General features: G+C 44.1%; 1 protein-coding gene across 5 annotated transcripts in view; it reads left to right on the top strand.

Moving 5' to 3' along the window:
* Positions 1–450: 450 nt before the first annotated feature.
* LOC122837101 (transcription factor COE3-like) overlaps positions 451–26,888 on the top strand; it is a 78,109-nt gene continuing 51,671 nt past the window's right edge. Inside the window, exons 1-6 of one of the 5 annotated variants that reach the window (XM_044127208.1) lie at positions 451–1,102; positions 8,267–8,434; positions 13,319–13,475; positions 14,674–14,737; positions 19,494–19,549; positions 23,275–23,348. In XM_044127208.1, the coding sequence (XP_043983143.1) occupies positions 969–1,102; positions 8,267–8,434; positions 13,319–13,475; positions 14,674–14,737; positions 19,494–19,549; positions 23,275–23,348 (653 nt within the window). In that variant the 5' untranslated portion in view covers positions 451–968. The remainder of the gene's footprint in view (positions 1,103–8,266; positions 8,435–13,318; positions 13,476–14,673; positions 14,738–19,493; positions 19,550–23,274; positions 23,349–26,888) is intronic. The other 4 variants (XM_044127207.1, XM_044127209.1, XM_044127211.1 and 1 more) reach the window with 4 other exon arrangements.

The raw sequence follows: 26,888 nt of genomic DNA, 5'->3' as shown, positions 1-26,888 counted from the left end.
AAGAGACGCAAAACCCGCCAGTCGGTGCCAAACTAGCGCAGCGCCGTCAGCCTGAACTGCAGATTCTTCCGCAGAAGTTTAGGAAGTCCGGATGGACCCGGATCCAGGACCGGTCCCGGATCCAGACCCTGTAGCTCCCGAGCTGCTGCAGACTAAATCAGCTGTTAATGGATGTTGGGCTTCTCGTTGCCCAGGTAACCCTCAGCGGTCACGTGTCATCAATCTGACCTGTTAACTTTGTTTCTTCAGGGCGCGCAGCCCAACACGCGGAACCCCATATATGGAGCGAACAGTGACGCAATTAGTGCACGCAGCCAATCAGAAGCCGGAAGTGAGCCTCGTATTCAGATGAGCAGTCCTTGTATGGTCGCGCCCCGCCCCCTCCCGATCCACGCGGGTCCCGCGGGACCTGCGGAGCGGTGGAGCCCGAGAGAAGGAGCTCTCCGCCGGGACGGAGGAGCCAGAAAGAGCCGGGGAGGGAGGGCAGATTTCTCGCTGCCCAATCCCCCTGTTCCCCCGGGAGCCGCCGCCTTCCTCGGCCCGTCCCTCCTTCTTGTTTGCTAATCATTTCATTTTAGCCCCTTTTTCAAGCGATGCCTGTTTTTTTTTTTTAGCCCACTTTTCTTTTCCACTCGGTCCGCGGACCTCTCCTGTCTCTGATCCCGGCTCCCCGGACTCTCTGCCCGGATCCTCCGAGATGCTCTCCGCGGCTGGGATCTAAAGCAAGCCCGCTGAAACCCAGAGGAATCCGCGGCTCTTCTCTGGATCAGGACGCGGCACTTTGAGGAAGCTCCGTTTCCCCCCCCCCCCTCTTCCTCCTCCTCTTCCTCCTCCTCTTCATCACTCCTCTTTTCTCCACCTTAATCCAGGTGGTCCTCTGGCTTCTTTGAGCGGCTGGTACAGGGAGGATTATTCTTCATCTTCTGTCTTGTTTCTGGTGAAGACAAAGCTCCCAGAAGGACAATCTGATGTTCTCCATCCAGGACAGCCTCCCCCGGGGGGCCCTGACCATGAAGGAGGAGCCGCTCCCCACCGGCATGACCCCGGTCCGCTCCTGGATGCAGGGCGCAGGGATTCTGGACGCCAACACTGCGGCCCAGAGGTAAAACATCCCCGAAGCGCGCAGCTGCGTTTACAGGATCTGCGAGGCTCCGGTTCCGCTTAATGCACAAAACAGGCAGCAAGACGAATCCGCCTGCAGGTCTCTGCAGCCAGAACATGAGGTTTTTAGATCCAACTGCTGAAAGAAGTTGAGGAGAGAAACTTTCAGTTTTACTTCAATCTAAACTTTAAAAGTTTAAAAGACAACGATTACAATTTCGATCAAAAAGCAAATTCAATCATTTCCTGACGCTCCGCGCTAAAACCTGAACAGATTCACTCATTCACACATTTCATACATTCATAAGCGGCTCCTGTCCAGGAACATTTGGGACAATAAACCATAAAAAACTGTTTATAGTTGGACCGAAAATTCAAGAGTTTTATTCATAAAACTTTCAACTTAAATAAAATAAAGGATACATTTATTTAAAAGAAAAAGACCAATTTAAGGGAACCGAGCCACGCGGTGGTGATTATTTGAACATGATTATAATTGTTGTTTTCAATCATACATTAACTTTCTACAGTCAGGACAAAAACCAAAACGTGCGGCCTAAATAAAATCTTATTCTAAAAGCAGAAGTTTTTCTTCTCAAGCTGAACTTTGACCTGAAACCTGAACTCCAGTAAATGGATGCGGATTTTAACTATTAATATAATTAAATTCCTCTTCAGATTCTGAGAGCAGCGCGTTATGATTGGATTAAGAGTTTGAAATATTTGTAGTTTTTAATCAAGCAGAAATTTCATGTTTACACTCAAACCTTAGATTGAATTTAATTTACAGATTATAAAACGCGTAAAGATTAAAGTAACATTCACGTCTTTCCTTCTGCGCTTTAAATTATTTTCCATAAGTTTTCTATCTTTTATTTTCCAGAGACTTGAATTATTCTAATTTATAAAGTAAGTTTCTTCAATAAAAGCCCATAAATGTTCTTAACAAAACTGAATCTAAAGGTTTTCCACTTCGACTCGATGAACAAATTTTCAGCTTCATGATTGAATCCCGGTCGGAAACCCAGAACACGGAACCAGGAAATGTTCTGTGAATTTAACAGAACAAACCCAGAATAAATCCCAGTTTAGTCCGAGGGGAGAAACTAGGAAAGTTCTGAATCGTGACGTGTGAAACTGGTTCCGATCCTACAGGAACGGGTCCAAACGAGTCCAGATTCCGGGTTTGAGAACCAGCGAATCTGTAATTCATCAGTCTGGACTGCAGCTGAATCAGAGCTTATAAAATGTAATAGTTTCCATTTGAGATGATCGATAAACTGATTAACGATCATCTAATAGAGAAGGAGACAGAAAAAAAAATCAAATCAGAAATAAATCAAAATACTTGAAAAATGAAACAGGAAATGGTTGAAATTTGATTTCTAGAAATAAAAAGAGGCATAAAATCTGGAGAAAACTTCTGGACTTTGTTTCTAAAAGAGAACAGAACCCGTCTGGTTCCGGTCCAGATGACGAGTCAGTTCGGATCAATCGGACTCTTTAATCCTGAAATATTGTGCAGGTGAGGCGGACTTTGACTGGATGTTCCGGTCCAAATGGACTCGGTTTCGGCTGTAAATCAAATGAAAAATGTTTGTTGGAAATTAAACTGTGACAGGATTCTGTGGAAGTACTTTAATATGTTAATAATATTTTATATGAACATTTGAATAATTGGTGAGGATATTTGGAGTAAATCCAATCCGTCTCACATGGAATATGGATTATATTACAAGAGCTGCACGGTTACAGATTGACTCTGTAATTAGAAAATGGGGTGAAATAAAATCTGACAGGAATTAATAAAGTGATCAGAAGTTCAACTCTGAGCCTGAAACCAAAAATGAACGAACAGAACAGAAGAAATGGATTTATTGAAACATTAAACCAAAAACATTTTCTCTTCACAAAATGGGAATTTTTACTTTTGTCTCTGATTAATAAACGACTTTTCTTTTCCTTCTCAAAGTAGATTTAAACTCATCCCAACAAAATGTTGGTTTGATGCATGAATGAAAAAAAAAGCTAATCAGAAACATAAAACAATCTGAATCAGTTCCATAAAAATCCAAAGAGATTTTTTAAATGGTGCATTGATGCTGCAGTTTGGACCGAACTGATGATGATGATGATGATGATGATGATGATGATGATGATGATGATGAAGGTGTCTGAAAGGATTTTAAATCTCTGGATGTTTTGTCAATATTTGGTCATTATTTTTGTTTATGAAAATTATTTCTAGACGTTTCACAGAATGAAGAGGAGAAACGAAGCGACGCTCAAAGTGAAACTCCTTCAAATTAGAAATATCTAACATGAGATATTTTCATCTCCTCCACAAATAATCAGAACTAAAACTGAACATATTTAAACATTTCAGTAAATCTCCCAGGTGTAAAAGTTTCAAAAAACAGATTGGAAATATTTGTAATTTTCTCCAAAGTTGGAACATTTTAGAAAGAACTTAATGAATCTGTATGTGTTCAAAACATTTCTCCTCCTAACAGAATGAGTTATCTGCTTTCCAGAGCTTAAAAGTGTCCTTGAACACCTCACAGCCTCAGTCTGAATTTCTGCAAAAGATTTCAGTTTAAACCATGAAACGTCCTGAAAGCTCAAAGCTGATAAGGTGAGACAGAAAACCTGGGTTTTATTCACCGTCCGTTTTTAACCGAAAACATTTCAGAGATCAAACAAGTCAGACAGAAAAAGAGACAAAAATCCATTTTTTAACAGATTTTCTGGTTTATTTTATAGGAATCTGAAAGTGTAATGTTATAAAGTGTGTGTGGGTGTGCGTGTGCGTGTGTGTGTGTGTGTGTGTGTGTGTGTGTGTGTGTGTAAACGTGTAGGAGGCTCATTCTGCCATGTCACTGTGCAGAACAAGCCTTCATCCCAGCTACCCTTTGTCCTGTGGGGTTAGAGGTCATTAGCACCTGCAGCAGGTGACGGTGCGTTCAGGGCCTCTCAGGTCAGGTGGAAACCTGGGATCAGGCACGTTTTTCCTCTTCCTCCTAATTAACACGGAAACACCACCTGGAAAACTTGTGTAAGAGAAGCAGGAGCTTTTCCCAGTCTGCTGTGGTTCAACGGCGTTTCGGCGGCTCCGTTGCTGAAACGCTGCAGCTCGTTGGACGAGAGATTGCTCCATCGCATATTTCTGTGCAACTGCATGTTTAGGCTGCGATGGGCTGGCGACCCGTTCAGGTGACCTCTGGAGGTCGGAAGCATCCATCCTGTTAGACAACGGATGGATGTTGGCAACGCTCTGACTGATCAGGAATCATGGAGGAGCTGCAGGTGAAAAGCAAACCGCCATAAAACAACTGGAGAATATTTTCCATCATCTCTTGTTTTTGTCCCGCTGAATCAATTTATTCCCAGAGTTTTCCGTAACGTCGTCACCTTCTCTGCAGCCTCTGCTGAGATCGGCTGCAGGATGTTTGACAGAATAAATGATGCATTTCAGCTCAAACGGTGGAGCAACGGCAGCCTGCAGCTGCAGCCGCCCGGCCTCCATCCATCCTCCGCCCACAAGAGGAAGATTTCAACTTCACCCAACCGGAAAAAATCCCTAATCGCTTCAAGACGAAGCTGAAAAAACAGGAAAACACCTGCAGACCCGAAAGCTTCTGATTTACTGAAACCTGAACACAACACCGACAGAACTGGGTCAGGCGCCTGACGCGTCTGAAAGGCAGCGGAGATTTCCCGCAGGCCCTGAATGCAGCACGCTGAATATGGCCTGTTTGATCGCCGGTTCCGACCCAGAAGGACGGAGCCACATTACAAGTGAGAGTAATCTGATTACAGCAGACAGATCCTAGTGACGGCGCCGACCGAGCGTCAGGTCCAGTTTCCAGGTCAACACATCGTAACAGGAGGTCAAAGTTCACAGCTACGGCCAGATCATCCTCACTTTCAGCAGGGCCAGATATTTACATACCCTTCATGGGAAAAAATTCATATTCAGCTCCGAGATCGGCTCACCTTTGACCTCCAGGTGATGAAGACGCCTCCATCATCTTCATCATCAGACGTCCAGTTTGGGTTTGGTGTCCCACAGAAGAGTTTCCCTCCACATGTGAAGCATGGCGGTGGCTGCGTCATGTTTGGGGCTTTTGCTGCATGAGGGACCGGTCTTCAACAACCTCCAGCTTCGCTGCAAAGTCGATGAAGGGCAACCGGTTGCCGTCAACTAGTTGACCTGGTTCCTCTGGGTCAGAACCGCAACAATCTACAGTGAGACGTAAACCAGGAACATTGGACCCGGGTCCGACGGTTGATCAGAACATTGCACCAATTTGGCAACGTCTGGATCAGCAGAAAATGTCAAAATGATCGCAGTCAATTTTCTGGAAGATAAAAATCTGAAATAATTTGGGTGACCGGAACCGACCCGGTCCGACCCGAACCGACCCGAACCGAACCGACCCGGTCCGACCCGAACCGACCAGAACCGAACCGAACCGACCCGGTCCGACCCGGTCTGACCCGAACCGACCCAAACCGAACCGACCCGGTCCGACCCGGTCCGACCCGGTCCGACCCGGTCCGACCCGAACCGACCCGAACCGAACCGACCCGGTCCGACCCGAACCGAACCGACCCGGTCCGACCCGAACCGAACCGACCCGGTCCGACTGAACCGACCCGAACCGAACCGACCCGGTCCGACCCAGATTAGTTCAGTTTGATTCCATGTATGACAACCTGTGGTGTGTCCTTCAGATTGGAGGCTTCATGGTTTAGTAAGCAACGAGCAACGGCTGCTGAGCAACTTGCAACATCCGCTGAGACGTCAACCTGCAGGGTTTGGCAACGGACCCAGTGGTGGAGAAGGCAACGGCAGGTTGCCAAATGTGGCAATCAGCCTGCTGCGTGGCGGCGGGTTGCCGTGGCGGCAGCGTTGTCTCTCCTGCGGCCTTGTGCCATCCGGGGGCGGAGCCTGCTTTATTGCCACCATAAAAACTCCCATGATGCATTTCTCCCAGCTGCAGGGAAACATGAAGGCGATGAAAACCAGACGTGTTTTCATTTCTCGTCAAATATTTATTATGAAACAATAAATAAAATATGGAAATGAAAGCAAAATGGCACAAAAACAGAAAGTTCCAAAATGTCTTCCAGCGGTGAAATGTCTACCTTCCACAGCGTTTCACCGGTCAACTCAGTGGATGATCCCTCATCATGATGCTGCCGCCACAAGAGTCCAGCTGCTAGTTCTGTTTGTTGCTCTTTATTTTTGTACAACTCAGGAGTTTGAACTGGAAATTTCCTAATAATTGCTGCAAATGTCTCCCATTGCTCATTGCTCATTGCCCATTGCCCATTGCCCATTGCCACCGCTTTGGTTTGAATGAACCCAGTCGTCTGTTCTTCATAGATTTGTAACAGAATGTTGCTGGTTGCCTGTTGGAGCATCAGGAAGTTTTCTCAGTTCATTTGTTAAACTGCTGGATTAACATGGATTATAATCCCTCTGGTTTCTGCATTAAATGTAAAGTTAAAGTCCAGTTATTGTAAAAAATAAAATTACAAACTTTAACTAGACAAATGTTACTCCAAAAGTAATCTGATTACTTTCTGCTCTGAACATTCATAATTTCTTCCAGTTCAGTTCAAAAATTCTCATCAATCACATTAAAACTGTTTGATCAACAAACTGATCAAATATTGGCAAAAAAAAACAGATTATAAGACCTGACATCAGAACTGCTCTGACCCGGTTTGATGCCCGTAGATTCTGAACGGGTCAGAACCAGAGAGAGAGAGAGAGAGAGAGAGAGAGAGAGAGAGAGAGAAAGAGAGAGAGAGAGATCATCTCCACGTGTTTCAGTGTTTAACTCATTAGTGCACATTACAGGTGTGTGTGTGTGTGTGTGGGTGTGTGTGTGTGTGTGTGTGTGTGTGTGTGTTCAGAATAAATCAGCTCTCACACAGAGGAGCGCAGCACAATATGTGCATATTTTAACAAGCCAAGCTCAACATCCACAGAAATTACAGATGGTGTGTGTGTGTGTGTGTGTGTGTGCGTGTGTGTGCGTGTGTGTGTGTGTGTGAGATTGTTTGTTTCTCTTAATTATATTCAGACCGGATGTTTGCGGCGCCTCCTGCATGTTTAACACGCTGAGTCGGATGTCGGGAAGTTTTTGTTTCATCCAAAAGATTTAGAGGAAAAAAACCTTTTGATTACCTGAAAACGGGATTCGACCTGCGATTTAAGACTTTGTTAAAAACCCGTTTCAAATGGCTACGATTACCATAAAAACATTTAAACTGAATAAATGAGAGAAAACTGTTAGGAGGAGTGCAAATTAAATCCGTTATGATCTGAAAATGATCTGTTTAAATAAAGAATACAGCTGCTTTAACTTCCTCACTTAATTTCTTTGTAAAATATTTACTGATTTTTCACAGCAAAACTTCAACAACCACTTGGAAATATTCCATCAAATTTGAGTTTTCTCTTTGAGTCTTTGTTCAAAGGGTTTTATTCATGCAGGAAAGACATGCATTATTTCATTATTATTATTATTATTATTATTATTATTATTATTATTATTATTATTATTATTATTATTATTATTATTATTATTATTATTATTTATTACCCTGATTTATCACACCGATTAGTTGTGGAAAGACATTTTATGATATTTATATTCTAAAATCTCAGACTGTGTTCACTCTGCGGTGAAAGGTGATTTCATTTATTTAGCACATTTTCAGCAACCAGGTCGTTCAAAGTTCTTTTTCTGAATTAGAGGAAATACAAATAAAACAACAAAACCTAAAAGGAAACAGCAGCAAAAAGCTAAATTCTGTTTCTCCATGTTGGATTCTTGTTCTGGTTGATCTGGACTCCACAACCCATAAACTAGCAGTCATTTCTCTACGACTTGCTCCAATATTTATACTTTAAAGCTTTAAAGTTTAAAGCTGAATGTTGGTCTAAAGTAATAAAAACTCCACATTTCATGATCTAGCAGGAGCTACAAGTCGACATTCTTGCCAAAGTTTTGGTATTTTGCTGTTTCAGAGTCTATAAAGATCAGGACGCTTCTGTTTCTGGCTGTGAGACCTCAGGTACATAATAATACAGTTAATAACAGAAGACATTTTATTAATAATCGTAACAATACATGCTCTGCTGCAGGTCGTTTGGTTTGTGCAGGTTGATCTCAGAGAACGGGTCAACTCTCGGCGGAGGCTCTGACAGAAACGGTTTCATCTCAGGGTCTTTACTGGGATCACTGGTTGCAGGAGATCCTCCAGTTAAACCCACAGTGAAGCGACGGATCTGGCAAGTTTTACTCAGAATCAAGTGAGGACACAAACCGCTGGCTGAGCTGCTCAGTAATTGTTTGCAGCGCACTCCACATGACTTGTGCTGACCTTTAATTTCAGGCTTTGTGGTGAATCAGTGTGTGTGTGTGTGTGTGCGTGTGTGTGTGTGTGTGTGTGTGTGTGTGTGTGTGTGTGTGAGGAGTGAGTTACTCTCGCGGCGTGCCTGTGCGAGCCGTGTGCCATTGATACTGTTTTTATTGCACCTTGTGCCAAGTGCTAACAGCCGGTACGAGTGGATGCAGCTGCAATTAGCATAATTGAAATAATAATATTGCTGACGAGCGTTGTGAGTGGAGGCAGAGCGTCGCCGTGACGATGGGCCGTCTGGCCGGCCTGCAGCATCCCGTTTAATTGGGATAATGGCTGCTTTAGTGATGCTGCTGCCAGATTCACTCCATGTTTGTTGATTTGCTTTTTTTTGTCAGGTTTTGGATCAAAATCTGTTTCCAGTAAAAAAAAAAAAATTATAATTTAAAAAGAGCTTCAGGTATTTTTCTAAATTTATTACTGAAATTATAATTCAAAGAATTGATTATTTTCTGGCTCATTTTTATGTTTACAGATTAGGTTTTAATTTTGTATCCAATATTTAAATTATTTTCTGTACATGGAAGTTTGTTTCATTTAAGATAAACTTCATAAATATTAAAAATAACAAATGAAATATTGTTTAAATGTAAAATGTTCTTTAAGGAAAATCTCAAATTTTTCCTGCACTTTTGCTCCTGGCTGAAGAACCACTTATTATGGGATGTCTGTCATGATTTGTGATGGAGAGCTGGTGAGGCAAACGCAGAGGAGATGATGATTTAATGAAGAAATGATGAGTAATAATGAAATACAAAGTCCAAAAATCCAGGCAGCACAAAATGAGTGGAAGGCTGCGGCTCAAAACTGGTAGCAACTGGAAAACAAGAGACTTCTGACAGCAGACCAGACAGAGAAGAAGAACCCAGGTGGGATTAAACACAACCAGCAGAAACAAGGACCAGCTGACACTAATCAAGTCGACTTACATTGTCTCTGGATGCTGAACCTGGAGGGTTTGTGGCTCCGAACAGAAAGAATGAAAACTGTTCAGCTTGGCGGCTGTGGAGGCGCCGCGGCGAAGCGTAACCACGTAAGGAGGCGTTGGTCACAGGTTGGTGACCTTTGCCCCCTAAAGCTGATAAAGCTGTTCAGACTCAGTGGCTCGACTCAATTTGAATCCTGCCACTGAAAGGAGAGAAAAATCATTTATTTATAAATTATTCTTATAATAATTTATACAATTATTATATTTTAGCATATTCACTCTTTCCTCTAAGTTTTACACAAATACTTTATGACAGTGAAACAGTTTTTCAGTGTTTTGCTAGAAATCAGGTCTGCATAAGTTTTCTGAGTCTCTGCTGAATACTTCCAGTGTGAGGTTTGCTCCGTTCTTCTCCAGCTGCATCGGTTCACAGAGACGTCTGTCGGCCATTTTCAGATTTCACCAGATGTTCAGTCTTTGTTTCATCAGGCCAAAAAATCTGGTTTCTCCTGGTCTGATGGTTGTTCAGGTTTCTTAAGGAGCCTCTTTGGTCGGGCCGCTTTCTGTTCTGCTCTAGTTGGATAAACACTTTGAAAAGCCACTCAGCTGCGACAGACCGGCGACCTGTCCAGGGTGACCCCGTGACCCCGCCTCTCGCCCGGAACGTAGCTGGAGAGGAACCAGCAACCCTCCCGACCCCTTTAGGGACAAGGTGAACAGAAAATGGATGGATGGATGAAAGCCAGTCAGTCCAGTGGTACCAGAACTGCAGGTTTGTTCTGGTCCATTTTCCATCGAAGGTGGTTAAAGTCTTTAGTGCAGGTCTGACTGATCAGATATAAAACCAGGCGCTGTTTAAACCGGACTTCAGTTGATTGACTGCTAACTTCTCTAGAACTCGACTTCCAACCAGCAGCTTAGAGACCATTGTGGAATCAATCAATCAATCAATCAATCAATCAATCAATCAATCAATCAATCAATCAATCAATCAATCAATCAATCAATCAATCAATCAATCAATCAATCAATCACATTTTCTTAGTAGCACATTTCAGCATCAAGGCATTTCAAAGTGCTTTACATCAAATCAAACACAGAAACACAATGCAACATGGAATCAACAACTAAAAAATGACATTAACTCAGATTCCATCAATAAATTTATAACTGATCATGTTTCTAATAAAAATCTAAACAAGTGGGTTTTTAGTTGAGATTTAAAGGAAGTCAGTGTTTCAGCTGTTTTACAGTTTTCTGGAAGTTTGTTCCAGATTTATGGTGCATAGATGCTGAATGCTGCTTCTCCTCGTTTGGTTCTGGTTCTGGGGATGCAGAGCAGAACCAGAACCAGAACCTGAGAGTTCTGGAAGGTTGATACAACAGCAGCAGATCTTTAATGGTTTTCCTTAAAGGGACGGCGCACTGAGGCTTCACAAGATTTCTCTCAGGATCAGCAGAGAAAACGCTCATCTGTCAGGGATTCCTGGAAACAAAGACATCTGTAATCTGAGAACGGGTCAGAACCACCATGTGACCTACACAGTGACTTGTTTACTCCTAACTGAGCCCGGTTCTGATTCTGCTGGAGCTTTCTTCGTGTTAAAGGGGAGTTCTTCCTCCCACTGTCGCCCTCTGCTGGTCAGAAGGACCGATCCTGCAGGTCGACTGATGCTCTGTTGGTTTGCTTCAGACTGAGCCTCCTTTGGGCCCAGCCGAGTTCTACTGGACCGGGTCCGGAGCCGAGTCTGATGGGAGCAGGGTTGAGATTTGATTCTGGACCGGGTCGGCTTGTTTCCTCTGGTCTCCTTCGGTTCTGGTATCAGATTGGACCCGGCTTGGTGGAGGATCAGAGGAACCGGTCAGGAAACGATGAACTGCCTTAATTGTTGTTTCATGATTTGCCTGATTAAAGCTGCAGCCAAGTTGGGACAAGACTGGGCTTCAGAGAAACATTTGTGCATGTTGATAAAAGATCAAAATGAAGAAATGTAGCTAAACCTGTCAGTCATGAAGCTGGAAAAACATCTGCTGTTCTCTGTCTAATAATAATAATACGTTGTTATTATTATTATTAGTCCCTTCCTGACTAATTATCTGATTTTCTGATCTGGGTGTTCTCATATGTAGACTTACTACTAGTAAGTAATAAGTATATTAATGAGTAATAAGTCTGATCAGATGTGGATGGTTTTATTTCATGAAAAATCTTAAAGAAATCAGAAAAATCTGGGATTGAAATCAAAAGCTGAACATTTTTTCTCTCCTCAGCAGAATAACAAACAGGAAACGTTCAAATTTACATGAGACCTGTTTCAGCATATTTCATAAAAATAACCGTCATGATTAATGATTGCAGCTGAGCCAATTTCCTCTCAGATGTTTAAGGATTTATTGCTCCCATTGTTTCCAGTGTGGGAGCTGGAGGAGGCTGCTGGTTGTACTGGCAGACAGGTGTGAAGCTGCTTTTTCACACAGGAACACACTGATTTCATTTGATGGTGAAAGTGTTGAAGTCATGGCCGCCGTCTTCCTGCTGCTGTTATTTTTATCTCGACACTCGGCGGCTCTTATTCCCAGCGAGCCTCCATTAAAACGGCCAAACACACCTGAGCAGCCGCTCCGCCTGGAGTTCCTCTGCAGCCTCTCCACTCGGCGTCCGGCGGCCAAACGCTGGGAGTCAGGAGAATTCGCTTTCAACAAACCGGCCTGCAAATGAGGCATTAAGCATCGGTAATGGAGGCTCAGAAAGGTCAGGGCTGTATTAATCTGCCGTCGGGGGAAAACGCCCCCGAGCCGGGAAGCAACGGGAGAGCCGGCCGGCAACTTTCCAAAAACAAACCCAGAGCATGAATAAATATTTCTCCGTGATCTGGCGTTTTATTGATCATGAAGTGTTTTAGGAAATGAGATTGATGTGAAAATATTTGGCTGCTGTTTGGAGCGTTTTCCCCTGTTGGTTCTGAGTTTCTGCCAGCGAAGGTCAGAGGTCGCCGCCTGCAGGAACATCGACCTGAGACTCATTTTACACAGGCTTTAAATCACTGCTTAGATGACCTCTGACCCCTGTGATTTTTCCATCATTAATAAGAACAGAAATATTTGCTCAAGCAGTTTCATTTTCATATTGACATTTTTTTTCAGATGTTGATTTTTGCATCAGTTGAATTTTTGGAACATTGATAAATGAGTTCATAGTGTTTCTGTGAGTCTGTAGAAATAAATAACCGTCTTCTCCACATGAGATCAAATTCAACCTTTTTTACTGTAAAAACCTTTAAAACAGCAGATCTGCTCTGATTGGTCCAAAGTGGGGCGTTGGGTCAGCTACTGTCTGTTCCAGGTGCGTTCAGGAGAGAACAGTCCTTTTATTGCTTTTCGATCATTTAATTGGACCAGATTCATTCCAGTAATAATGAACAAAGTTGATCTTTTTGTCCATAACAACCTGCGGTAAACGCTTCAGGATCTACTGGCTAAATCCTCATTTATCGCCTGAGATTAATGTTTTCTTTGTGTTTCTCAGGTTTATGTAGAATCACACATAATTTCACAACAATTAGCCGATTTCATGTAGAGACACGTTTGCTGATGTCAAAGTGAAAATGAGATGAGAGTCAGTGTCGTCAGAATGAAGATGAGCCCTAATTTTCTCCAGGCTGTCCTGCATGTTCTAGAAAAGACTCAGAGATCCGTTCATGTTGAAGCAGGAACACATCCAGAACACGCAGAGGGTCGACCCACCAGAACCAGACGTTCAGCTCTGTTGACTGCAGATTTGTCTGATTCCAGCTGCAGGTCCGCCATGTTTGATGAGAGCCCTCAGACTGTTGTTGTGTGTTTCAGCGGCGTTGGACTGGCCCGGGCCCACTTTGAGAAGCAGCCTCCATCCAACCTGAGGAAGTCCAACTTCTTCCACTTTGTGCTGGCGCTGTACGACCGGCAGGGCCAGCCGGTGGAGATCGAGCGGACGTCCTACGTCGACTTTGTGGAGAAAGACAAGGTAACTTCAGATTCACTGTTTGGACTTCATGCTGCATTTCTGAACGTTATCTGGCGACTTCTGCTGTGCGACACATACTTGAACACGATTTCTGACCACAGAGTCCCTCGTGACCCGGGTTATGATTAACCCAGGTTATGATTAACCCAGGTCCACCATGCCAGAAGTGTTCCCTGGATCCCCAGGGTGTGGGGCTGAAGGGGAGCTGGTGAGGGCAGTGTGGTTCTTTGGGTCCAACATTCAGGTGATTTCAGGGCCTCTAGGTCCAGCTCCGTGTTCCTGAATGCAGCAGCCCCACCCAGCAGGATGATGTTACTTGACTTCTGCTGAAATGTACTGAAGGGCCCAAAACTTCCAGAACTTTGTAAATTTCTGAGTCAGAAAGCCCAGCAGACCTGCAGTCTGTGAGGAGCTGTATTTAGACCAAACAGATCCTAAATTGGATTTTCTTGGCTGATTGGTGCAACCTTCAGTTTTCCTCCCTGTAAAAGAATCCTGAGGTTTTCCCATCAGGGTGAGTGTTTCTCTGCTGCCTCTCGGTGAAACAAGAGTCACTGTAACATCCAGGCAGGTTGGAGCAGTTTGTCCTTTGATCTGCCGCCAGTTGGCACCAACTTTGTCCGCCCCCTCGCTCACCTCGGCTTTGACCTCTAGTCTCTCGGCCCTTCGCACTGGGACTGTGCCAACGCTCACAGGCACGCTTGGCATCGCACGGCCGAGCAGTGAGGCTCTGACGCCGGAGGAGAGAAATAAAATGGGGAATAAATGTTGTGATGAAGGAGAGCAGAAGGTCAGGAAGGCAGGGAAAGGACAGCAGTATCCAAATATATTCCAACGCTGTCAGTGTTGCTTCATCTGATGAACGTGTGCAGGGCCCTCAGTCCAGCTTCCACCAGGTCAGAGGGACAGAAACTGGTCCAGGCTGCATGGAGGAAGTCAGAACGTCGACTCAGTTAATTCATTATTCCAAATTCTCATCCAATCAGTTGTCGGACACATAAAGTTTTTCCCATCGCAGGGATTCCTGCAGGCTCCATTACATAAATTTTCCCAAATCTCAGAGAACATGGTTTCCTCAATGCCACTCTAATCTGATCAGGAACCCTGACCGTAACCCTTGACCCCTACCTTGACCCTGAACCCAGACTCTGACATGGTGTGAGATGTTTACAGCAGGATTTCTGCTTCTGTTTGGCAGGAATATAACGGAGAAAAGACCAACAACGGGATCCACTACCGGCTCCAGCTGCTCTACAGCAACGGTAAGTCCAGCAGAACCAGCCGAGGTCCGGTTGGAACAGACCATGGGTTTGATCATTTAGGAGCCACATTATTTCCCAGCACGAGTGAATCGTTTTAATCAAGATTTGGTTCTGGTGCTTTGGGCCTGCATATTTGACTGAATTTCTCTGTAAAGTCAAGTTTTCATGGATGATGGTTCTGGTCGGGTTCTGCTGTGGAAATCCACTCTGACTGTTTAAGATGTCAGTCTGTGTTTAAACTCACTGTATGCATAAAACACTACAGGAATAATTTCCTGGAATAACAAGAATGTCAACAAAAGTCTTCTAGTTGCACTGAATCTAAGTTTCTGGTAAAACTTTCTTTGACGGGTTTCAGCGTCATAAACATGAACAAGTTTTCATTAATGTTTATGAATGTTGTCATAAAGTGTCACTCAGTAAATAATGACACTTTTAATGCAAAGTTGACATTATTCAAAATGTCTTTATGACAAATTGACATTAACCAAGAATCATCATTTGTTATAAGTATGTCAATAGTTTTCAATTGTCAAAACTTAAAATGTTTTTGTTAATCTCTTAGCTGTCACAGTTGGGAGATTATTACAATTGTATGATTAATATTTTTTCCCTTAAACATTGAACTTGTTACAGATTTCATAAAGTTTTATTACACTGTCAAATGCTTCAATAACAGAGTCATTAATAATTCCTGTTACATCAAGTAAAGTGAAACAAGTATCAACAGTTATAAAGGTGTCATTAAGTGTTATTACACTGTAAAAAGCTTTAATAACATTCATTTACACACTAGACTACTAATAACTACCATCACAGCTGTAGAGCAAAACTTTTATACATTGTAATAAAACAAAGGATTAATTGTTCTTCAAACGGTTTAACTTCTGGTCACTTTATTGTAACTGAAATACTGATCAAAAACTAAAACAGAATGATTTATTCTTCACCTGAATAAAATCGGTTCTTCCATCAGTCCTGACAAGTTTTGCTCTGATGGTTACACTCTTCCTCTATCGCTCTGGTAACAGGAGATCCTCTTGCAGCTGCTGTTACAATCTAACCCATAAGAAGCGTCACAATTTTAACGCGTTGCTTTATTTGGTCCAATACTGATAACTAGCACAATATTTACTGCTCATGAATTTTACATTCAACAGTCTGCAGTAGGTTGGTTAATTTATTCTATTAGTTTTAGATACTGAAATGTTTCTCCCCACCAGCAACATGCAAAATATACATGAAGCAATCCAGACTTCTCAAAAAATGCTGCTGCAGTTTATAACTTTAATAAAAAATGTTTTCTCCATATTTATGAAATGTGTCACTATGTCATGACAGTTTGTTATGAGACAGATAATCTGTGAAAACAATCAATCTCCTCCACCTGAGCTGCTATTGCTAGCTAAAGTAATGCAATGTTCTGACCAAAACAACCAATCAGAACCAGGAGGCGGGTCTTAGCGCTGTCAATCAACCTCATTCACTCGCTGCTAAATGTGCTAATGGTGGAGAAACAAATTATCGTTAGAGGAAAAATTTTTATCTGCTGTCATCGGTAGCTATGCTAACTAGATGAGCATTTACAGCAGGCTGTGTTATGCTGTGAATGCATGGCACTCACAGCATAACACAGAGCAAGGGGAGGGAGGATGAGCAGCCACATCAGATAGTGATTGACAGCACTAAAACCCGCCTCCTGCCTCTGATTGGTTGTTTCTAGATGGCATGGGAGAAAGCAGAGGAAATAGATTTTTCACAGATTATCTCCCATACCATACTGTCACAATATAATAACAGTTTTAACAAATATGTAAAAATATATCTATTTTTTTTGAAAACCTGACTTTATGATTTTTCGAAGAAGCATAGTAACAGCCGCAGTCGTTCTTGTTTGGAACGAACCATTTCCTGCAGATGCAGGGGGTTCAGGAGAAATATGGATGTGTGTTTTTTTGGTCTGGGAGTGGGAACGTTTAACTTTTACTGCTAAAAGAAATTTTAGAAAACACAATACGATTAATTTTGTAATTGACAGGGGAACTCCTCCACTATGTCCCCAAGTGGAGGAGTTCAAGTATCTCCGGATCTTGTACTCGAATGGGGGAAGAAGGGAGCGGGAGATCGACAGGCGGATTGGCGCAGCGTCTGCTGTCAAGAGGGCGCTGTACCGGTCCGTGAAGAGAGAGCTGAGCCAAAAAGCGAAGCTCTCGATTTACCGGTCGATCTACGTTGCCACATTAGCAAGGCTCTGGAGAACTGATCTACATAAGCAGGAGGTCATTAAGCCATTTCATTGCAGTGTTTTGTATCTCTGTGGCACATCTAAAAACTGCAGGACTGGAGTTTGAGACCCCTGGTGCAGGATGTCTGGGCTCTCCCTTAGAGAGAGAAGCTCAGTCATCCAGGAGGGACTCAGAGTAGAGCCGCTGCTCCTTCACATCGAGAGGGTCCAGTTGAGGAGCATCTGGTCAGGATGCCTCCTGGACGCCTCCCTGGTGAGGAGTTCATGTCCCACCAGGAGGAGGGGAAACCCAGGACACTCTGGAGGGACGATGTCTCTCTGCTGGCCTGGGAACGCCTTGAGATTCCTGGGAACGCCTTGGGATTCCTGGAGGAGCTGGAAGAAGAAACTGGAGAGGGAAGACTGGGCCTCCCTTCTGAAGCTGCTGACCCCACGACCCGACCAGGATAAACAGAAGAAAATAGATGGACGAATTGACAGGGGCCCAATTGTTTTTAATTTCTATGAAAAAAAAAAACAGTATTTTGTGGGGGCCGCAGTCGGTCAGGGGCCCTTGGAATTGTCCAAACTTTTTCCCCCTATACAGAACTCCTGCTGATGGGACAACTCCCCTCTTCTCAGCTGTCCGACCGTGACCTCTGCCTTGATCCTCCTGAGCGTCACACTAAGACCACAGAAGGTTAAAGGTATCGGACATTTTTTAAGGATATTTGGCTTAGGGGTAGCGGTAGGGGTAGGGGTAAGGTTGACAGTCTTTATTTCATAGTGAATTGACAAGATGGTGGGTTGAGGGGAAAACCTGCGGCAAAAGTCAACAGGCCATGACTCAGATCCATGATGGTGGAGTTGAGGACTGGGGTCTCCATGCATGGGTTCAACTCTGACCCTGTCAGTCCAGGTGAACATTCCCCCTGGATGTTCTCCAGCTACTTTGTCCCATCTGGAACCCATCCAGAACCACAACCAGTTGTCTTTGTTGTGAGGTCAAAGGTCTTCTATGTTGTGAAAATGTTTGAAGACTTTTCTCTGAGCTGTTGAAGAGAGAAGGAAACTGGGAAAGTTCTGATGGGTTGGTTCTGATCCAGTCACCATCAGATCATCAGAGCAGTTTGAGGGATGCTGGCGGTTGGTTCTCCTGGTTTCTGTCTGACATCAGGCTTCTACAGACTGCACATTCCTGGAGCGGCAGCTGGAAGAACCTCAGATGGGTTTTTATCTTTGGTTTCTGCTGAACAAACTGAACCCTCTGGCTGAACCACATTAAGTCCAAATTCAGCTTTTTTGAGCAGCTGAGATTTGCAGCATGGATTGATGAAGTCGAGTTAACGATTGCCGTTTTCCCAGGTGAGGCAGAGCGACTCACATGATTTAAGATGCGTATTAAAGGTCACCTCAGCTGTGCAGTTTAAAGTCTGGAAAAAGTTTCTCATTATCAGAGCTGCAGACATCTGGAATGTGTGACAGAGCGGACTGGTCCGTCCATCGCGTGGTGGCGGGGTTCCTGGGCTGATTGGAAACACTCCGCTCGGCCGCACCGGCCGGGTCCAAACCCCCGCAGAAGACCCGCATAAAGTGGGACATAAAGGAGCGTTTTCCTCCTCAAGCCAATAAATCCCCTTAATACGCAGTGGCGGATTAGCATGGTACGGAGGTAATTGACCTCATCTGCAACCGGGATGGATAGACGCCATTTAGGCTGCAGAGCGAGGAGTGAATCATGTCAATTAGAAAGCAGAGAAGAAGAAACGGCCCAAACTACGAGGCGGCGCAAACCCATTTCTTCCAGTACAATTAGAGGCGCCGCGCCGCTAACAGGTGTTCCAGCAATTTTCCTCCTGCGCCCCATGTCGCGTTTGTGTCACATTTACGCCCCGATGCATCGCTAATAAAACACAAGCAGTCCTGATTGATATTTAATTTGTCTGAGAGCGAGGATTCCTCGATCCGGTGGAGGCAGCGGGGGGGGCAGAGCGGCGACGAGAGGCAACAAGAGGCAACCGCCTACAAAAAATGATAAACCGCTCTGCAGCATCGCTAATGCTGCAGGGGGAGAGAGGGCAACACACAGCAACAACACAGCAACAACGCAGCAACGACACAGCAACGACGCAGCAACGACACAGACAACACAGCAACCACACAGCAACAATACAGCAACGTTGCAGCAGCAATACAGCAATGACACAGCAACGACACAGCAACAATACAGCAACGTTGCAGCAGCAATACAGCAATGACACAGCAACGACACAGCAACAATACAGCAACGTTGCAGCAGCAATACAGCAATGACACAGCAACGACACAGCAACAATACAGCAACGTTGCAGCAGCAATACAGCAACGACACAGCAACAATACAGCACCTGGCAGATTGTTGCAGCGTTTCGTTACAAGATGTTATTTTGCAGGATATCTGGATTCATCACGTGTTCATATGTTCACCTATTCATGTGTTCATGTTGTATCGGCTCGCAGTGTTTTAATTTTTCTTTGTTTTTGTGTTTTCAGGAATCCGAACTGAACAGGATCTTTACGTCCGGCTCATCGACTCCATGACCAAACAGGTGAGATGGCCAGCTAACACAGCTGGCTAGCACAGCTGGCTAACACAGCCGGCTAACACACCTGGCTAGCACAGCTGGCTAACACAGCCGGCTAACACACGTGGCTAGCACAGCTGGCTAACACCGCTAGCTAACACACCTGGCTAACACAGCTGGCTAACACACCTGGCTGGCTAACACAGCTGGCTTATACAGCTGGCTAACACACATGGCTAACACAGCTGGCTAGCACAGCTGGCTAACACAGCTGGCTTATACAACTGGCTAACACACATGGCTAACACAGCTGGCTAACACAGCTGGCTTATACAGCTGGCTAACACACATGGCTAACACACCTGGCTAACACAGCCGGCTAACACAGCTGGCTAGCACAGCTGGCTAACACAGCTGGCTAACACAGCCGGCTAACACAGCTGGCTAACACAGCTGGCTAACACTGCCGGCTAACACAGCTGGCTAACACACATGGCTAACACAGCCGGCTAACACTGCCGGCTAACACTGCCGGTTAACACAGCTGGCTAACACAGCCGGCTAACACTGCCGGTTAACACAGCTGGCTAACACAGCTGGCTAACACAGCCGGCTAACACAGCTGGCTAACACAGCTGGTCATTATGACTGGAGCTCCAACCAACAAGCTTCAGGAGGATTATGATGTTGGTTTTGGACTAAATGTACGTTCATCATTTGCTTCAGGATGTTTTTCTGGTTCAGCTACTGAAATGTTTTATTCAGAGTCTAACCCTAACCCATCATGACAAATTTGTGAAAATGAAACAATAAAATTTTTTGCAACTTTTGTTTTAAATAAAATAAATTAGTACAAATAAATGTATTATAAAATAAAAGAAACAGATATTACAAGTTTGACGTTTACATATTAAAACTAAGTGCTTTTAGTTGTAATATCTACAGTTTGTCATTTATTAAATTTGCCTCCAAACTTACCAGATGGAAAATATTGTGTTGAAATATAAAGTCTGACTTTAACAGTGTAAGTGCGGCTAGCTCTCACTAGTCTAGCCCTTAAAGCTCTTTCGTACGCGACACGTTTCTTCTGGTAAAAAGAGGTCTTAAATCCAACGGTCATCTTTAAGTCTTTACTGAACTTTAAAGAAAATAAAAATAACAGATTCAAAACAAATAGAAAGTGACGATCAAAAGACTGTATTACTCTCAAGGTGCCAGACTTCTACAATGACCAAGGACTTTCTTCTTTCATAAACCAATTAGTCAATATCCAATCACAAGGCGCCACGTCATAAGCTTAACCACAATACAATTACAGATGCTTATCTTTTTCAAATAGCAGAGTAAAAAAATTAAACTCACATAAACACAAAATAACATTTTGTATTAAGTTCCAAAAATGTATAAATGGCTCCTACAAACAGAAACGTTCATGGTTTATTAGTCCAGGTTCTTCATTCGGTCAAGAACCTCCGCTTTGGTAGAAAATAACATTTCTGTCATGATTTGCAGTTTCAGAGGTTTGGACCCAAAAGGTAGAGGCAGCAACTGAGTTTGACGATTTAAAGAGTACAAAGGTCCAGGCAGCCCAGGTGAGAACTGGAGCTATGAACTAGAACACTGGTAGCAAAGGAAAATTGACAAGGCAACGACACGACAAGGATCCGACAGATGAGTATAAATACATGAGATAATCAATGGAACAGACAAACTGGGATCAATGAAGGGCAAGACACGCAGACACAGGAACTGAAATAACCAAAACCACACACAGAAATCCACATCCACATAATTTCACACATAGAAGTGAAAAAACTTTATAAAAAGTAATTAAGTACCAAAGAAGGGACTAAATTTCTAGTTTTAAACTCAAGATTTTTCTAATCAGGCCGAGAACCAAAGAGCCGTGTCGCCACTTCAAGTCAGTTGTTGATTGGCTGATTGGCCATGGGGGCGGGAACCAACACACACACCAACAAAACCAACACACACCAACACCGCCGCCTCGGCTCTGTCTGCATGTCACGGATCGATGAACTGAGCCGGTCCAGCAGATCAATAATCACTAATGTGGCACAGTGACGACACATTGGAGACAAGAATCCTGACAAACACACACTTTGCTCCCAACTTCACCTCTTGGAGAAGACTCCCCATTGGTCGAAGCCAAACCTTTAGAAGACTCCCCATTGGTCGAAGCCAAACCTTTAGAAGACTCCCCATTGGTCGAAGCCAAACCTTTAAAAGACTCCCCATTGGTTGACTTTCCTAAAATTTTGTCCTTACTGGCAGAAAACTAAGATTTTTTTCACTTACCATGAAATAAAGCAGAAATGTGAAATACAGAACTAAACATGACACCGATGATCCAAACTCTCTAAAGACACTTGCCGCTGCTTGGATCCAGAGTCCGGGTTCACATGGACCATCAGAACCTCCAAGGTCCAGAATTGGTCACCAACTCAGTGAGACATACTGGACCATCTTGTCCATCCTTTCTTTTAGTGATGAATGTAAACACTGATATTAGCATTAGCTGCTACATGTTTAGCCTTGAGATGCTATTTTAGACTAGCATAGCTTCTGATAGACCAACTATCAGCGCCGCAGGCGGCAGACGTTACAATGAAGCTGCTAAGGAGAGTCCAGGTGTTTCCACCAATGCAGCTCCTGATGCAGCCGCACGCCGTCTTCTGCAGTCCAGAGCAACAGAGCAGGATCAATATTGCTCAACTAGTCATAATACTGAAAGTATCGTCCCCCGGGGGTGGGTGTGTGTGAGGTTTGTTTCCAATATAAAGGTGGATGAGGTAGTGGGAGGTCAAAACAGGAGAACACACTCAGGATCTTGGTGGAGAACTTTTACATTCATTGTGGTAACACAGACACACACACCCACACACACACACACACACATGCACACACACACACACACACACACCCACACCCACACACCCATGCACATACACACACACTCACACACACACGCACCCACACACACACACACCCACACACACACACCCACGCACACACACACACACACACACACACACACACACCCACACCCACACACACACACACACACACACACACACACACACACACACACACACACACACACACACACACACACACACACACACACACACACACACACACTCACACACACACACACACACACACACACACACACACACACACACACACACACACACACACCCACACCCACACACACACACACACACGCAGGTTCACAATCTGAACTCTGACAGTGAATTCTGGGAAGAATGATGGAGGGGCAGGGGGGCGGGGGGGGGTCCATCCTGATCAGCTGATAAGAGTTGTGGTTCTGGTTCTGTGGGTAGAGCAGTCATCTTGTGACCAGAAGGTTGCAGGTTTGATTTCAGCCTCTGAGCAAAGCACCAAGCTGCAACATTTACAACTTCAGTCCATTGATGATTCCAGCGAACCGATCCAGGCCCTAAAGGGCTCAGACTCTGAGGTTGAGGAAGTGATGCAATCATGGAGTGAGCTTTGCAGCAGGGAAATGTAAACCCTGCAGGACAGAACTCTGTCCCCAGAGGACCGGGTGGGACATCTGGTGTGGACAGCTGTTGAGTCAGGACTCTTCTCTGTTCCTGTAAACTGGTTTATTCCCAGATTAAACTGGTTTGAATGAAACAGCAGAGTGTTAGAGAAATCTTCAACATGTCAGAAGTGACCTGCGTCTCCCGCTTGTGTCTCTGCAGCCGATCCTATATGAAGGTCAGGACAAGAACCCAGAGATGTGCCGCGTCCTCCTGACCCACGAGATCATGTGCAGGTAAGAACCGGTGAGAGTCTACAGGTGACACATCGCCCTGCAGCGCCTGCATGAGCTGTGCTGTCCTGCATCAACATCTGGAACGGCACCTAGCAGGGGCGCCACCAGGAATATTGGGCCCCAAGACAAAACATTTACCAGGAGGAGGGTCTTAGCGCTGTCAATCAACCTCATCCACTCACTGCTAAATGTGCTAATGGTGGAGAAACAATTTATCATTAGAGGGAAAAATGTTTATCTGCTGTTATTGGTAGCTCTGCTAACTAGACTGAGCATTTACAGCAGGCTGGCTGCAGCATAGGGATGAGCAGCACCATGAGATAGTGATTGACAGCACTAAATCTCTCCTGTCTCTGATTGGTTGTTTCTAGAGAGAACTAGGAGAAAGCAGAGGAAATAGATTTTTCACAGATTATTTCTATACCATACAGTCACAACATAATGATAATTTTAATAAATATGTAAAAATATATTTTATAAAAGTTACTGCAGCTTTAATTTGACTAGGAGAGGAGAGAGGAGGGTCAGGAGGGACTGGACCTGCTGCTCACTGACTCACCTGTTGTTGAAGTTAAATATATGAATATGATCCTAATTTATTTTCTTAATTTATTAAATGTTAGTGAAATGGAGGCTAACAGTCTGTAGCTAAGCTAACGATGCTAAATGGTTGATAATCTCACACAGTCTACCCACCTCAGAAAAAAACTGGGTTACAAATGAACACTTTTACCTTTTTCTCTCTTTCTCTTTATTTTTTGAAAACCTGATTTTATTATTTTTCTTAGCAGTGTAGCAACAGCAACAGCCATTCTTGTTTTCTACCAAGAGCTGCTGAACATCGTCGAGCAGGAAGGAATTGTTTCCTGCAGATCCAGGAGGTTCAGGGGAAATGTCAGCTTTTTGGTCTGGGAGGGGGGAACATTTAATTAATTTAATTTAATTCTGTTAAAAACAATTTTAGAAAACACAATATAATTAATTTTGTAATTGACAGGCCCCATTTTTAAATATTTCTATGAAAAACTAAATTGCGACAGGCCCCCTGTTGGTCTATACGGGCCCCTGGCACCAAGAACTGGTGAAGGGTTTCATTGGCTGGTTTGGTCGGTCGTTTGGGGACATTAGAGTCTCTAAAATCAAATGATGTCGATTGGTTTTAGAAAGAATCCGTTTTATTCAGATTGTTCAACGTTATAAATATCTTGGAACAATTATCAATAATTGTTCCAATAATTGTTGACCTTTGACATCAGTGCAGATGCAGTGTTAGGATCTGGGTTTTCCTATGTGTTTATTTGGAGTTTCCTGTGTGTCTGAGTCTCCATGTTGTCCTGTCTCCCCTTGATTGTTTCTCAGGTGTGTCTCGTTTCCATGACTACCCTCTGTACCCTGTTAGCTTAGCTGTGGAGCCGCCTAGCCCTAATAGCTTAGCTATGGAGCCGCCTAGGCCTGTTAGCTTAGCTGTGGAGCCGCCTAGCCCTGTTAGCTTAGCTATGGAGCCGCCTAGCCCTATTAGCTTAGCTATGGAGCCGCCTAGCCCTGTTAGCTTAGCTGTGGAGCCGCCTAGCCCTAATAGCTTAGCTATGGAGCCGCCTAGCCCTGTCAGCTTAGCTGTGGAGCCGCCTAGCCCTATTAGCTTAGCTATGGAGCCGCCTAGCCCTGTTAGCTTTTCAAAGAAAAGTTGGTGCAATGAAGAGAAGAGGACAAAATAGAAAAGAGGAATCCTTTATATCTAGATTGCGTTTTGGTCATACAAGGTTAAATAATACTTTATTTAAAATGGGAAAACATCCAACAGGAAAATGTGATTTTTGTTGTCAAGAAGAGACAGTAAAACATGTTTGTTGTTCTGTTCTAAATATTCAGAGAGAAGGGAATTAGTTTGTCTGTTACAAGAAAGTAAATTACAGTTAAATATACAAGATATTTTGGGAAAAATGTCTACTTCTGAATATTTTTGTTATTTAATAAATTACCTTAAGAAAACAAAATTGATAGAAAAGATATGTTTAATTTTTTTTATTTACTTATTTTTATTTTATTTTATTTATTTATTTTTTTGTTTGTTTGTTTGTTTTGTGAGGGGGGTATACATGTAGCATCCAGATCCACACTCCATTCCAGTTGATGGCGGTAGTGCACATCAAAAAGTTGCTTGCCAACCGCCATAAAAAAAGAAGAAGACCAGAAGGAAATGTTCATGAAGAGGCAGCGGTTCGTGCTGGCAGGGGGGCAGGTGTGTGTGTGTGTGTGTGTGTGTGTGTGTGTGTGTGTGAACGGGAGTCAGGAGGGTGAAGCTACAGGTAGTTTGAATCTGCTTGTATTGATGGGATTTGTAATCAAGCGAAATGTTACACATTGGGGTGAAAGCAAGCCGCAACGGCTGCAATGTAGTTTATACATTATATATTTTATGTTATTCCAAAATCTCTCTCTCTCTCTCTCTCTCTCTCTCTCTCTCTCTCTCTCTCTCTCTCTTTCTCTCTCTGTCAGCCTTCAAACCGTTAGCAGCCAAGTTTAACGTCTGTCAAACTAATGCTAGCAGTCCATGTGGCTAACAGCTGAGCTGGCAGAACATCTGGACCGGACCTGCAGCGATGGGAGAAGTTGTGGCTTTCACCGTGAGGTTCCAGCCGCTTCTAATGATTCATTAATGCCCCTAATTGGAATTACTGTCAGCAAAGAGCGCGCAAGAAAATCTGATTTAAATGCCATAAAATTCATGCAGCTGATCAATAATTCAAGGCCTCGTCATTCCAAGCATTCTGTTGGATCGATCAGAACCATGAAAGTTCAGCTAACTGAGATTCAGCGCAGATTTGAGAACATGTGCAGAAAAGGAAATCATTTCTACACGATGCGCTAATATGATCGTTCCTACAGCTTTTCCACTTTTCCACCTGCAGACATGAAGCTGTTTGATTTGAAGGGAAAGAAGTTCTGCTGCAGAACAAGGTCCGTTTCTGCCAGAACCACTCGGGTTCTGCTGGCCCCTGAAGGCGGCGGCCTCAGGGCGTCATGGCCTCAGGGCGCCCCAGGTTTCACAGGATGACATCACAACCCGGATGTTCTCTGGGGATTCTGGTGCAGCTGGGCACTGCAGCCGGATTGTTCTGTCTGCAGCAGCAGCTGCAATTTGTTTTATTTCACCTCCAACACACACACACACACACACACACTCCACACACACTCCTCTCAGTCATTATCCGGCCGGCCCGGGCCGGGGGGAAGCGTCATTAAGGCGGCACGCTGGACGCTCAGCCAAGGTTTGTTTTGGTGTTTGGAAGGGGGCCCCGGTCCCCAGAGGGGCCCCAGCAGAGGCTCCTGGGGTCCGGTTTGTTTATAACACTTCTTTGGCGGTTTGGAGGAGCTTGTCACCACAGCAGCACCAGTGGGTTTCCAGTGCTAATTGGTCTCCTGGAACTTTCACTAATGGTTCCTCGTAGCTGGGGAATAAATTATTGTGGCAACAGTCGCACGGCAGCAGCCGCCCAGACACAAACACTGCGCTGATTTTCTGATTTTTCTCTACTTAGA

The sequence above is a fragment of the Gambusia affinis genome, linkage group LG09 (assembly GCF_019740435.1).
Source record: "Gambusia affinis linkage group LG09, SWU_Gaff_1.0, whole genome shotgun sequence".
Classification (NCBI taxonomy): domain Eukaryota; kingdom Metazoa; phylum Chordata; class Actinopteri; order Cyprinodontiformes; family Poeciliidae; genus Gambusia; species Gambusia affinis.
This window is presented reverse-complemented; position numbering and strand designations above follow the sequence as displayed.